Here is a 14,598-nt window from a genome sequence, read left to right on the forward strand (position 1 = left end):
CATTTTCAGCAAAGTGAATTTCGGTTTTATGGCTCCATTCGATGAAATTTTGTGAAAATTCCAAGTTTCAAAATTCTACTGGATGCTCCAGGAATTTTCAAAAAGTCGCTGGAGGCTCCTACATGACTTAAACCGGCCAGTAGTCAACTTGACAACGAGTTTAAGTTAGATTGAGCGTAAATTTCGGATTTCCAACTCGATTTGACGAAATTTTGTCGAAATTTCCAGTTTCAAAAATTTGCTGGAGGCTCCAGTAATTTTCAAAACATCGCTGGAGGCTCCAAAACGATCTGAAATCCATTTGCAGCGGAGTAAATTTCGGTTTTATGGCTCTTTTTGATGAAATTTTGTGAAAATTCCAAGTTTCAAAAATCTACTGGAGGCTCCAAAATGACTTAAACCCACCAGCAGCCAACTTGACAACGTGTTCAAGTTGGAGTGAGCGTAAATTTCGGATTTTCAACTTGATTTGATGAAATTTTGTGGAAATGTCAAGTTTCAAAAATCTGCTGGAGGCACCACGCACCAGTAATTTCCAAAACATCGCTGGAGGCTCCAAAACGATCTGAAATCCATTCGCAGCAGAGTGAATTTCGGTTTTATGGCTCCATTTGATGAAATTTTGTGAAAATTCCAAGTTTCAAAAATCTACTGGAGGCTCCAAGAATTTTAAAAAAGTCGCTGGAGGCTCCAAAATGACTTAAACCGACCAGTAGTCAACTTGACAACGTGTTCAAGTAAGAGCGAGCGTAAATTTCGGATTTCCAACTCAATTTGATGAAATTTGGTCGAAATTTCCAGTTTCCAAAATTTGATGGAGGCTCCAGTGATTTCCAAAACATCACTGGAGGCTCCAAAATGATCTGAAATCCATTTGCAGCAGAGTCAATTTCGGTTTTATGTCTCCATTTGATAAAATTTTGTGAAAATTCCAAGTTTCAAAAATCTACTGGAGGCTCCAAGAATTTTCAAAAAAGTCGCTGGAGGCTCCAAAATGACTTGAACTCACCAGTAGTCAACTTGACAACGTGTTCAAGTTGGAGCGAGCATAAATTTCGGATTTCCAACTCGATTTGATGAAATTTTGTCGAAATTTTAAGTTTCAAAAATCTGCTGGAGGCTCCAGTAATTTTCAAAACATCGCTGGAGGCTCCAAAACGATCTGAAATCTATTTGCAGCAGAGTCAATTTCAGTTTTATGTCTCCATTTGATGAAATTTTGTGAAAATTCCAAGTTTCAAAAATCTACTGGAGGCTCCAAGAATTTTCAAAAAGTTGCTGGAGGCTCCAAAATGACTTAAACCCACCAGTAGTCAACTTAACAACGTGTTCAAGTTGGAGTGAGCGTGAATTTTGGATTTCCAACTTGATTTGATGAAATTTTGTGGAAATTTCAAGTTTCAAAAATTTGCTGGAGGCTCCAGTAATTTCCAAAACAATCTGAAATCCATTTGCAGCAGAGTGCATTTCGGTTTTATGGCTCCATTTGATGAAATTTTGCGGAAATTTTCAGTTTCAAAAATCTACTGGGGACTTTAAGAATTTTCAAAAAGTCGCTGGAGGCTCCAAAATGACTTGAACCCACCAGTAGTCAACTTGACAACGTGTTCAAGTTGGAGCGAGCGTAAATTTCGGATTTCCAACTTGATTTGATGAAATTTTGTGGAAATTTCAAGTTTCAAAAATCTGCTGGAGGCTCCAGAAATGCTCGAAACGGTTGGAAACCGTTTCCAATCGATTAATCAGGTTGAAAATAGGGTATACCCCAAATTTCAGCTTTCCAGGTCAATTTAGTGAAATTTTGATTTTTTCCCTCATTTTTGGTCTAAATTTGATTTTCAAAAATTCACCAAAAATCGAAAAATGCAATTCAGCATTTGAAATTTCGGCTGGTGATAAATTTTTGAATGCTCTTTCGATATAGCTTTGTCCAGTTCAAAAAAATTCGTGCGAGTCCTATGTTGAAAAGCAAAATCTGCGATTTTGGCTGACCTGTCAATCAAAATGGTCGCCATTTTGTAAGTTAAGCAAACTTTTTTTTGGCAAGTTTGCTTCACAATGTTTCTCAGGATGTACCCTTTTGAGAAAAAATGTGTCCCAGAGGATCGAGGGGAGGGGGCGCAATTATTCCTATTGTCATATGCCAAACTACAGGTACATAATGAGAAAAATTACCTACATCGTCATCGTCGCTCATACTCAAACCAATATTAGCCACGTGCAAAAACAATAATTAAAAAGTAATTTTTCGCGCACATTCACGAGTAAAAGAATTCGCTAATGGAAGTGGGATGTGCAACAGACAACGAGTACTAATTTTCTACTGTAGTACAAGTGTTTGTATTACTCGTACTCGTAGCCTACAATCGTTCGATATGATGCAAGATGCACATTCGATGACCTTGAATTCGACCAATATGAAACGTACAGCATGAAAATTGCCAACCGAATACAAATTGCTCGGAGTCGAATACACGAGTAGACAGTAATTAATTCATTTTCGTAACATTAAAACCCGCGCTGACCATATAGCTAATCCAATAACGATCGACGCAATTTTAGATTAAGCACGAATCCATCAAGAATACGAGTACCTCAAGATCGTAGATATTCGCAAATCTATCTATAAAACACTATAAACAAAGCATTATAAAGACTGACTCACCATATCACATTCTTCAGGATCGGCGACCATTCCTTTCATTCCATATTTAGCACCTTCTTTAGCAATCCGGCTAGCGAATTCTTCACCTGTGCCGGTTTGACTGCCGTAGAAAACGATTAAACTACGACCGGATGATTGTAATTTTTTGATGAACGAATTATCCACTGTTTGCGGTAAGGAACTCAGATGAGTTGGTCTGTAAAATGAAATTAAAAAGGGTATAATTAACCTTAACGCAATACGTTCCAAACGATTACGAGTCTAATAATGGTACTACGAGTAGATCATCATCATCACATGGTATATTGTTTACACAAAGAGTATATCGTACTCGTATGAATATGTAAATGGATTTTTAAAATGAAAATTACGTCAGCGATGCTTAATTTTATCATAATGAGCGAAATTCATTACTACATGGGTACCACTTATATACCTAGGCCTACTAGTTTCTATATCTACAGGTAATTGTGCAGAAGAAATGTTACTTTGAGCAGTAGCTACTATTTACTCAGTATCTCTTGATGAGTTTCAATGAAAATTTGAGTTTTTGAAAAAGCACGTTTCATTTTTAGGAGAAACGTTTCCCGGAGTAAAATTGCAAAAAAATTATTTCACTTTGAGGTCCTCTAGTTCCCCTCTTAAAATTTTTATGGGACACTTTTTCAACTCAAAGTAAACAATCTCATCCGAGAATTTGGTTAAAATCCAAAGTAGTTTCTCTCACGGTGAATTTTAACCCTTTGAGCGACGGCTGAGAGAAGTTCTAAAGATGAATTTCTACAATTTTCATGAGGGAAGTTGGACTCAACAATCAATTATTGTGATATTTTTAAAAAAATGAATTGAGTGATCAGATCAGTCATTTTCGAAATTGAGGGAAATTTGCTTGAAAATTTCAAAATGCAAAATTTCGTTCATTTTTTCAATAACTCCGACAGCTCACAAAAAAAGATTTTTACACCTCAACAAAATTTTCAATTTTGATCGAATTTGATGCTGTTTTTGTGCAGAACCCGAATTTTCCAACAGAAAAAATTTTTATTTCAGACGACTCCTGAACTTGTATGGAAAATACATCGACTTGAATTTTCTATCTTGATTATGACTTCATTTTGGAATTTGATTTTTTTTCAAATTTAGCAAATGACTTCTCAATTTTTGAAATTTTCCCTTCAAATTCCATATTCCAAAAATGTGAATTCAACTAATTTTCAAAATCGTTGCGTTTTTTCTCCTTCGTCTTTCCACAAATCGTAATAATTATTCGTTTTTTCCAACAAAAAAAAAAGTAGCTTAAATACTCGTAACCAAAAAAGCTTGAAAAAAGAACCCAAAAAGCAACCAAAAAAGTGACAAAACATGAGCAAAATATTTCGCAGGGCAATCAAAATGAGGATTTTTTGCAATTTCTGGCAAACGAGATTTTTCACAATTTTAGCAAAAGAAAGGAGCTCTTTAGCAATTTCTTGTAAAAAAAAAAGAAACACAATAGGACAATTTTTGGAAAAAATGAGCTTTTTTGAAATTATTGCAAACAAAAAAAAAACAATTTTTAGCAATTTTTGACAAAAAAATGAGACTTCTCGGTGGTTTGAACAAAATATACATACGAAAATTGTTTTCCTAAAAACAATACATTTTCTGCATTTTAAATAAAAATCCAAAAATGGAATTTGATAGAAACTTTGTACAATTTTAGTCAAAAGTACGACTTTTTGGCAATTTTGCTGTCAAACAATTTTCACAAAAAAAAAGTTCAACTACTTTGCAACTTTCTGATTTAAAAAAAAAAAAACGAGATTTTTATTCGTATTCAGGGCAACAAAATGAAGATTTTTGTAATTTCTGTCAAACGAGATTTTTCCCAATTTCAACAAAAAAATTTTTTTTTTTAGCAATTTTTGGTAAAAAAGGAACATAGTAGGACAATTTTTGAAAAAAATGAGCTTTTCTGAAATTATTGCAAACAAAAAAAAAACTCAATTTTTAGCAATTTTTTGACACAAAATATGAGACTTCTTGGCAATTTAATCAAAAGACGAGACTTTTTGCTATTTTTGGCAGAAAACCAGACTTTGACAGTAATTTTAGCAAAAGGCAGAGCTTCTTGGCAATTTTTGGCAAAAAAGCGAAACTTTCAACAGGTTTTGGTAAAAACCTGGACAATAAGTTGACAAAATGCAATACATTGACAATTTTGTCAAAAAGCGAGACTTTTTTGGAATTATTGGCATAAAAGTGATACTTTAGGAAATTTCTGGGAAAAAAAGTTGAATTTGGTAGAAATTTTGCTAAAAAATACGAGAATTTTTCTTGAAAAGAAATACTTCGACAATTAATTTTAGAAAAAGAAAATTTTTTCGCATTTTTTGGCAAAAAAGATATTTTTTTGCAACTTTTATCAAAAAAGTTGGACTATTTTGCACTTTTTGATATAGAGTCAGACATTTTACTACGACACAAATTTTTTTGCAAATATGACTGAAAAATGATAATGCCACAAAAAAGCCAATATTTGACGAAAATAAACATTAATTTCAAGAAATTTACGAACGTAGAATTACTGAAAATAAAAAGTTGCATTTAGGCCCTTTTTGTTTGGAATGGATGAATTTTTAGAGCAGAAAAATCGGATATTCCGCTGCTAATATGACTAAAAAATGAAAATCTGCCAAAAAATACAATTTTGATGAAATTGAACTGTTTTTAAAGAAATTCACGTATATTTTAAAACAAAAAGCTGGGTGAAGTGTCTGACTTTTTGATCAACGACTACAGCAGTTAGCCAATAGGTTGCGCTATGAAATATGTAAAGTTCTCTAGGTAGTACTGATGTCGTAGAATTCAAATATGCAATCTTTTGTTGAAAAAGGGCTTAAGTGTACTTAAGCCCTTTCTCTATGGACGAATTCAATTGTTGGAAGAAAAAAAAAGATTTTCTGTACTTTTTTGCAAAAAGCAAAACTCTAACAATTTTAGCAATAAATAGGACTTTTTGGCAATTATTATATTGTGTTTTCGCAATTTTTTTTCCAACTTTTTGCTTTTTTTCTTGGAAAGGGGGAGGGGGGACAATTTCTGACAATTCTGGACAAAAAAGTGAATCTTTTCGACAGTAAGTATTTTCAGGATTTCAAGGAGGGGGGGGGGGTGTGAAGCTGTCATAGGGAGTTTGGCTTTTAGATGATGTCCAATTGAAATTTTTGCAAGAGGTAACTAGAGATACGTAGGCTCGTGTGATGCTATAATTAATCATTGCACATTTTTGCAATCAAAGGATTAGAACACGTGTTGAATCCGATTTCTGAGAAAAAGGGGACGGATCTTTCAAAACGGGAGACATTAGATTCACTCAACTTGCTTTTGGCAAAAATATCGAGAGGTGTTAAATTTGCAAACAGACCACTTTAATCTAAATATTGGAAATTGGTCAAATTTTTTTCCAAGTTTTTAAAAATCAGGCAATGAAGAATTCAACAATTTTCTTTCCAAGTTCTCAAAACTCATTTTCGGGAACAAAAAGCTCACCAAATTAAAAAAAAAGAACAAGTGGAAAACCATGCAGGAACAATTCCTCTGGAAAAAAATGAAAAGAAGACAGGCTCGTATAAGTAGCTCTACGTTTTCCAAAAGCGCAAACTCAGTAAATGGCACTACAACTACACTCGTGTAAATCTGCCACACCACCCAACACGGTAAAAATATTTCCAAGTTGGAAGCTGCATCTCACTGCCGGGTCCCAGCTTCCGAACGAAATTAAACCTTCGCTACGTTATTTTCACGACGTATGCGCAAGCCCAGTTTTTACGTAAAGGAATACACATAAAACTGCGAAGAAAGTGTTTCACTATTTCGCGTTACGAGCTAATATGTAAAATATTCTCGACAATTTTTCGTTCTTCGAAAATATGAATTTAGATATGTACCCAGCCGTGTTTCAGATTATCACAAAGTCAACGAATTTCATCGTATAATGATTAGACCAGCATCCAAATGAACGTACGTATATATTTCAATAAATTCAATCTTCGCATATTACCTACTCTAGTGTTCTTTGCGTTATCGATTGATATGTTCCAAAATGAAAAACTAACATTTTCCTACGCTTTAACCTATTTTCAGTGGGACTTTGGAATCACACTTCGAAACGTGCAATAATGGTTGTGAATAAACTGCAAAGGGGTTTCTCGTGGGATTCCTACACTCGATTCGTAAATTCGAATAACAACATATTGAATAATAATTCGGGCAATAATGCAAGGTTTCCAGCGAACGAATCGGTCACCATTAACGAACCGCTGGTTGAATGGGTAAGGTGTTGCTTCAACATCATACGTACTGTTTAGTTATAATAAAATTGCCTATAGTATTTACTCTAAGAACTTGAAAATTGTTTTCAGAAAAACACATTTCACATGCGACAAGCGACTTTGGAGAATTTAGCTGATATGGGGGTCAATGAAAATGGAGGAAAAAATGCTGTAAAGGCGGCCAAAATGCGCGGTAGAAACGTGGTGAATGCTGCCAAATCTCTAGATTTACTGCGACAAAATATCCAATCCGCGATTAATAACGATATCGATCGTGTCATTAAAAAATATTTGGACGTAAGTACCTCCTACCAAAGCATTGAAAAAATAATGGCAGATTATCACTGTTGGGGAAATTTTTTAACAAGAGGAAAACATTTATTTATATTTCTGCAGATGTATTTCGTACCAGCAATCAGCAACATTCGAGGAAATTTAGGGCAAGGCAGTGTAAATGAAGAGCACGTAAGAGAATTATGTCGGACAATGTTAGACGAAGCTAAACATTTGTACCTAAATTCTCCCCTGTCCAGAAGTGATTCTCCTTTTAATGCTGCTGTAGATACGGGAGCCCTGATTGAATCCAGATTTGGCAACAGTCAAGATGACAATGATGATAATAAGGTAATACCATAATTTATTTAATACAATATATGAGCTCAAGTCGATTAATGTTGTATTAATTTCGACCAATCAAAAGTCAGTATTTTGAAACATTAAAATTGACATGAAAGTGGTTCAAAATCAGAGAAAAAATTGATAAATGCTGAAATTTATTCAATAATAGAGGAAAATTACAAATTTAATTCCATATAAATAGAGCTAAAGTAGGAAAAAATTTACTGCAGATAATAGACGAAGAAATGAAAAAATTAATTCAAAAATTGTTAAAAATCAAGAAAATCCAGAAATTAAACCAAAAAAAATTTGATAAAATATCAAAATTGCATTTAAGATTTTGAAAAACCAGATAAATTTATACATTAAAACAATTTTAAAACGTCGCATTTCGAAAAAATGTTATAAGATCGTAAAAATGACAGAAACTTGATGAAGCAAAAAAAAAACAAAATTCATCTAAGAATTGACAAAAATCACACATTAAAAAAAATTACCGCGAACATCAGAAAATCAATAAAACTGCCATAAAACGTGTTGAAAATTCAGAAAAAGTTGATAAAATTAGGACTCAGGCGATTTTAAATTTCAACCTTGAAGTCAAGAGTGGAATTTTTCAAAACTGCGTATCAAATTAAGACCGTGGTGGGGGGGGGGAGACTCGACAATTTTTTCCAGACCAGACCTCCGATCAATTTTCATTTTTCTAAAGAAAATTAAAAATGAAAAATGGAGAATTCTATGTTTGATTTGAAGGTAAACTCAAATGTCAAAGTTTCCAAAAATTTTTACAAACGAGTAAGTATCTACTTAATTTTTATCAAATTTTTATATCAATTACACCTTTATTTTGGTTGTTAATTTTCAAATATTTGTTTTAATTTTGAGTTTTTTACAATATTTTTTCAACTTTTACTTCATTTTCAACACTCTTTTACTAGTTTCTATACATTTTTCTCAAAGTTTTTGGAATTTTTAATATTATTTTTTTTTGCAAATTTTCAGCCATCTTATGTAATAATTTAACTGGTTTTTTTTTCAATTTTTTTATTTGTTCATATTTTTTGTAATCATTGCAATGTTTGGCATAACCTCACTTGTGACTGAAATATGAAAATTTTTCTCGATTTTCTGAGCACCTTTTTAAAAAAAAAAATTCTCCGTTTTTTATGATAAATTGAATCATTTACAAATTCATTATTAATAATTGACAATTGTTTGTTGGCGAACGATTTGATCAGAGGCGAAAAATTGGAGCAGGAAACTCGACTTTACAAACACGTCGACAAATATTTCAGTTGATTCAATTGCGAACGATTAGCTCAGAAACGATAAAAATCAGCCAAGAACGAGTGAATCACTTGGAGGTCAAAATAACTTGATTCTCGACAAGACAAAACGAATCAATAATTGATCTATCTCGTATATTACTAAAAATTGTGAACAGTTCGTTCGCGAACTAATGAATCACTGAAAGATCAAATTTGGCATAGGTGACATGATGAAACTTCATCACAGTTATAATATTATCATCATCATCAAAACAAAACTAGGCTGAATTCGTTCGCGAACGATTTGCTCAGAATTGATGAATCGTTCACGAACGAATGAATCAATAAAAATTCAAATTCACACATAAATTATTAGACAAAATTTTGATAGTTTCAACCCTTTCATCCAAAACTGAACTCAATTCATTTGAGAACGATTTGCTCGGAATCCAAAAATCATTCAAAAACGATCCAGTGAAACAGAACGTTACAAAATTTCGATCTTTTCAAATCCATTAATGATTTGTTTATGAATGATCAACTCGGTGAAGAAAAAAATCAAACGGCAATTTTCATTACAACCTTTTTCAATTCAATTTTTTCAGCGCTTGTTCACATTTGGAAAACGTAAAGAATCCGACTCATCGAGCAGTGCCAATTCAACTCAATTACTGTTATCTCATTCGAAACGAAAATCAATCATCAGTACGACATCGTGCCTTTTTAAAAACGATCCTTCTAGAATTACTTCCAAGACATTATTTATCATGTCTTCAAGAGTCAATAAAGTAATCATCACTTTTGAAATATTTTTAAAAAATTCAATACGAAACTTTTTTATTTTATAATAACACACGATGAAATATTTACACAGGTATTGGGCTATGGAGCTATGCGAGGGAAGCTATTCGTCAAACATCCTGATTTGTTTCGTTATTCAGTCGATTTAGAAGATAAAGATTGGCTGATAAGGCATAAATTGCATTATACATCTCATAGTTCTTCCGGATCTTCTTATATTTTAATATTGGACGATATTAGAGAACTTTTAAATTTAGAATGCTACAGGTAGGTTAATTTTCAATTCACTCATTTTGAAAAATAATCAACTCAAAATTGATCAAAATGTTTTAAAATAATTTCAGAAATAATCCAAGTGTATTGCGACACGAATTGAAAGGATTTGAGGCACCGGAATTCATGTTGAAAAAAATGAGGTTCGCTATTACTCATGGAAAATCAGTCAGGAATTTAGAAACTATTCATCAACTGAATCTATCTAGTCCAGGAAATACTTCCATGGCATTGCCAAGTTCTTCATTCAACAGTTCGATTTCAGAAAATCATTCTCTGGTAATTTAAAATTAATATAAAATCTTTATACACGTACTTGAAACATTTAGTATGTACTTTCAAATATTCTCACTCACCCATCGTAATTTTACTCATTTTCATTTCTAGATGGATCAAGATCCTTCTCAAGATGTAGCTAGTGGCGTAATACAGCCCACCAATGTTTTAATACAAGGTAATTTTTTCTGTCGTCTATTGCACTTAGAACCAGAATCGTATCACTTACTCTTTAATCCTTTGAACATTCTGCGTAAATTAAAAGAGAATAAGGCCTTTGTATAGCTCTGTTCAATTTTTTCTCTCTTAAATCGAAAACACAAAAAAATATTGTCAGCATTTAGATGAGTTATTTATGTGTTGTCAAGTTCTGTCAGATATATACGAATTTGTTTCGTGCACTTGTTGTGTTGTTGTTTGTAGTTAAAGAGAAGAAAAAAGTACCGAAGAGTAATTGGACCGAAGATGCAATGCAGAAGGCTTTGAGACTGATTTCAAGAGGAAGATCTCAACGTTACGTTGAAAGAAAATTCGGAATTCCACGAAGAACATTACGAAATCGTCTCAAAATAGCTGCTACTTCGAGAAAAAATTTCTAATCCTATTTAGAACTGTATTTAATCGTTGGTTATACGGTGAGATCTAAATATCCTTTTTACAGTTCTGTTCTTAAAAATTCATATTTTTCTGTTGTGAAAGTTTTTCTTCGCTGATTTTTTTTATCGCTTTTTCATTTTTGCTGAAATTGTTTTCTTTTTTTTTGGTTGTGATTTCAATTGCAATGCTGTTCATGTTAATCAGTCTATAGTTTTTTTTTTGATGTCGTTTTTTATATTATTTTAAATTTTTTTTTAATAGCAGGAAAATAATTTAATTTACGTTTCATATGATTTGTGACTTTAGCACAATAGGTAATAATTTCAAACTGAGGTTTTCATATAGTATCTATAAGCTGATGTCATAACATATGTTTTTTGTATTTTTAAACAAGGTACTCCTCTTTGGTCAGGAGCCTTGAGTATTTTCATTTTATGGTTTTTCTACTTGTGTTTCGAAATTCTCTCCATCGGGCCTTATTCTCTTTTTATCACTTTATCGAAGGTTTATTGTTTGCTGCGTTATTAGGCCTATTGCTTGAAAATTTTAATGCCCACGAGTATTTTCTTGGTTTTTGTGCTATTTTTATAAGATTTTCGTTTGTTTTCTAATATCACAGATACGGACAGTTTTCAAAACATGTTGGATGTGTTGGAAAATTGCGATGTTACGAGTGTCGTTGCCGATTGTTCAGATTCGCTGGATGATATCAATTTGCTAGAAAATCCATCCATTATGTTGAATGAAATTTTTTCCAGAGTTGATCAAAATAATTCCTCGAGTAAATGAGACGATTTTTTATAAGCTTACTTCATTTATAAGCTTACTTCATTTATGCAACATGTACATTGTACAACTACAACATTTTGAAAAGAAACACTAAATAACACTCATTCTCACTTTCTATCTCCAAACTTTCATAGTGTTTAATTAGTGTGTACTCCTCATTGTAATATTGTAACTTCAGTATAAGAAGTTTTTTTTTTTGTGTCAACAATCTGTAATGGAAATGGAGGAGAATTTATCAAATAAAAATATCTACATAAATTCTATTTTTTTTTTCAATAACAAGAATATGGTAATCTCAGTAATCTGTAATAATTTGAGGAGAGGTTGTGGAGGGGAGGGGTGGGGGTAGAGAATTTCAAAGAATAGAAACAAATACAATAAGTACACTGAGCATACCATACCAGAAATTTACCACAAAATGCCAGTTATTAACTGACAATTACTGGCAAATACTAAAAATTACTAGTAAATTACAAAAATAAATTACCATTAATTAACCAAAACACATAATTACCAGTAATTTACCAAATTTACCGACAATATTACCAGTAATTTACCAAAATTACCAAAAATTACCAGCAATTTACCAAATTTACCAAAAATTACTAGTAATTTACCAAATTTACCAAAAATTACCAGTAATTTACCAAATTTACCAAAAATTACCAGTAATTTACCAAATTTACCAAAAATTACCAGTAATTCACCTAATTTACCGACGATTACCACTAATTTACCAGTAACTGTAATTTTTAAAATTCACCTAAAATTACAATAAATGCACCAAATTTACCCAAAATTACCAGTAAGTTACCAAAAATAACTGGAACATCACTAAAAATTCAGGTCAAGTATAAAAAATTACCAGAAATTTACCAAATTTACTAGTAACATACCAGAAAAGTACCATTTATTTACCAGAAATTTACCCAAAATTACCATTAAGTTACCAAAATTTATGAGTAGGTAACATATCAGAAAAGTACCATTTATTTACCAGAATTTATCAAATTTACCAAAAATTACCATTAATTTACCAAAAAAATTACCAGTAATTTACTCAAAACCACAAAATATGTATTTACCAAATTGACCTAAAATTACTTAATATACCTACTAGTAATTTTCCAAAAATAACTAAATACCGGTCAAGTATTAAAAATTACCAGTAATTTACCAAAATTGAATAAATTGATTGATAATTTGCCCCAAAAAATCACTTCAAAGGGTTCAAACTCCTTACTGGAGTGCCAGTAATAAAACTCCATAGAATTTTTTTTTTCAAATTTTCAAAAGAAATATGTACGTAGTATCTTTATATAGCTTGAGTACTTCAAATAGCAATTTGCAAAGACATTTATTGGTTATTTATTCGTGCCAAGTCACCATTTGTCCATTTACTTCTGTTTCCTTTCTCATTGAATGTTCTTTCATTTACAAGCACCATAAAATGAGACTGAATTCGAAGAATCAACTAACAAGAAAACTATCCCAACTCGTGGGAATTTTTTTTAAACCGGACACACTTAAATCGATAGAATATTTACATCATCAACGAAAATTTCAAGATCTCAAGTGCATTTTTCCATTTTTGGTGAATATTTGAAAATATTTGGGTCAAAAATGGGGGGGGGGATCAAAATTTCTTAAAACGAACCTACTCGTATAAAGCTAAAATTTGGTATATATGTGCCCTATTTCCACCCTCCTGTAGCAGATTGGAAACAGTTTCGGATCGTTTTGAGCAGTTCTAAAACCTCCAGCAAATTTTCAAAACTTGAAATTTTCTAAAAATTTTACTGGAAAGCCAAAACTTACTCTGCACCATAATTCTATCACGCTGAGTCGATTGGAGGTGGTTTCAAGTCATTCTAGAGCTTCCAGCCATACTTCGAAAATTCCAGATTTTCAAAAAAGTCCAGTGCCATAAAAACTGTCCAATTCAACATTAGCACGTGCTCGTAAGTGATCTATTCGACCGATTACACATCATTTTTTCAAAATGGCGTTTCTTGCCAGTTCAAAAATGATGTATTTTTCCAGCGATTTAACAACAGAACTACAATTTTAAAAAATTCACTTTATACGTATGTACGAGATTTGACATAAAAAGCTAAAATCTAGTTTAAGCCTTGGTTTTGAAATGCCAAGTCGACTAGAGATAATTTTAAACCGTTTTGAAGCCTCGAAAATTTTTTTAGAAATTCAAGTTTTCCAACTTCACTGAGGAAAATGTTTGGAAAACAAAATTCAAAAATTTGCTAGAGCCTCCAGAAACCATTCAAACTGGAAATTTCAAGTTTCAAAAATCTGCTGGAGGCTGCAGAACTGCTCAAAACGGACTGAAACCGTTTCCAATTGATTTAGCAGGTTGAAAATAGGGCATACTACAAATTTCAGCTTTCTAGGTCAATTTGGTAAAATTTTGATTTTTTTTTACCATTTCCAATCGATTCTGGAACTTGAAAGTGAAGCACATACCAAATTTCTGCTTTCCAAATCAATTCGGTGATATTTTGATTTTTTTCTGTCCATTTTTGGCCTAAATTTAATTTTTTTAAATTCTCCAAAAATGGAAAAATGCACTTTAGTATTTGGTACCCTCAAAACAGAGTTTACCTATCCCTTATAGTGAAAATTCAAGTCCAAAGTTGATTCATCATCATTTTTCTATTCTCCATACGTCACAAATCGGAGTAAAATTCATCGAGACATCGTTCAACTCGATTCCAGCAATTGAGCATGTCACGAGGTAAGTAAATATACCTATCTACGAAAAATAAACTACCAAGTTGACACACAGGTCGCTTCCATTCTTTCCGATACACATAATAATATAAGCTGACATTTTCGAAGGTCATTAGTTCACTTTCAAAGTACACCTTGATCAGTACGTTGACTCGAAATTCGTTTTATCAGTACTTATCAGAACCTTATAGTCGTACACGAGTGTCGAGTAGCCTACTCGTGTATTTTCAAGAGTTCAGTTCACATG

General features: G+C 32.3%; 2 protein-coding genes across 4 annotated transcripts in view; one reads left to right on the forward strand and one right to left on the reverse strand.

The window, feature by feature from the left end:
- Nucleotides 1-14,598, reverse strand: part of LOC135849169 (NADPH--cytochrome P450 reductase) — a 64,127-nt gene that overhangs the window by 19,123 nt on the left and 30,406 nt on the right. For both annotated transcript variants that reach the window (XM_065369448.1, XM_065369458.1), the window contains exon 3: nucleotides 2,666-2,861. In XM_065369448.1, coding sequence (XP_065225520.1) covers nucleotides 2,666-2,861 — 196 coding nt within the window. The remainder of the gene's footprint in view (nucleotides 1-2,665; nucleotides 2,862-14,598) is intronic.
- LOC135849186 (deoxynucleotidyltransferase terminal-interacting protein 1-like) lies at nucleotides 6,413-11,861 on the forward strand. Of its 2 annotated transcripts, XM_065369490.1 has the most exons (10): nucleotides 6,413-6,667; nucleotides 6,791-6,978; nucleotides 7,069-7,275; nucleotides 7,375-7,602; nucleotides 9,473-9,655; nucleotides 9,742-9,935; nucleotides 10,013-10,220; nucleotides 10,329-10,395; nucleotides 10,641-10,852; nucleotides 11,434-11,574. In XM_065369490.1, exons 2-9 carry the CDS (start codon nucleotides 6,826-6,828, stop codon nucleotides 10,814-10,816), a joined length of 1,416 nt encoding a protein of 471 aa, XP_065225562.1. In that variant the 5' UTR covers nucleotides 6,413-6,667; nucleotides 6,791-6,825; the 3' UTR covers nucleotides 10,817-10,852; nucleotides 11,434-11,574. The 2 variants fall into 2 exon arrangements, with proteins under 2 accessions (XP_065225562.1, XP_065225570.1); XM_065369498.1 differs by lacking the exon at nucleotides 10,641-10,852 and having other exon boundaries at nucleotides 6,421-6,667; nucleotides 11,434-11,861.

Source organism: Planococcus citri, chromosome 1, assembly GCF_950023065.1.
Source record: "Planococcus citri chromosome 1, ihPlaCitr1.1, whole genome shotgun sequence".
Lineage (NCBI taxonomy): Eukaryota > Metazoa > Arthropoda > Insecta > Hemiptera > Pseudococcidae > Planococcus > Planococcus citri.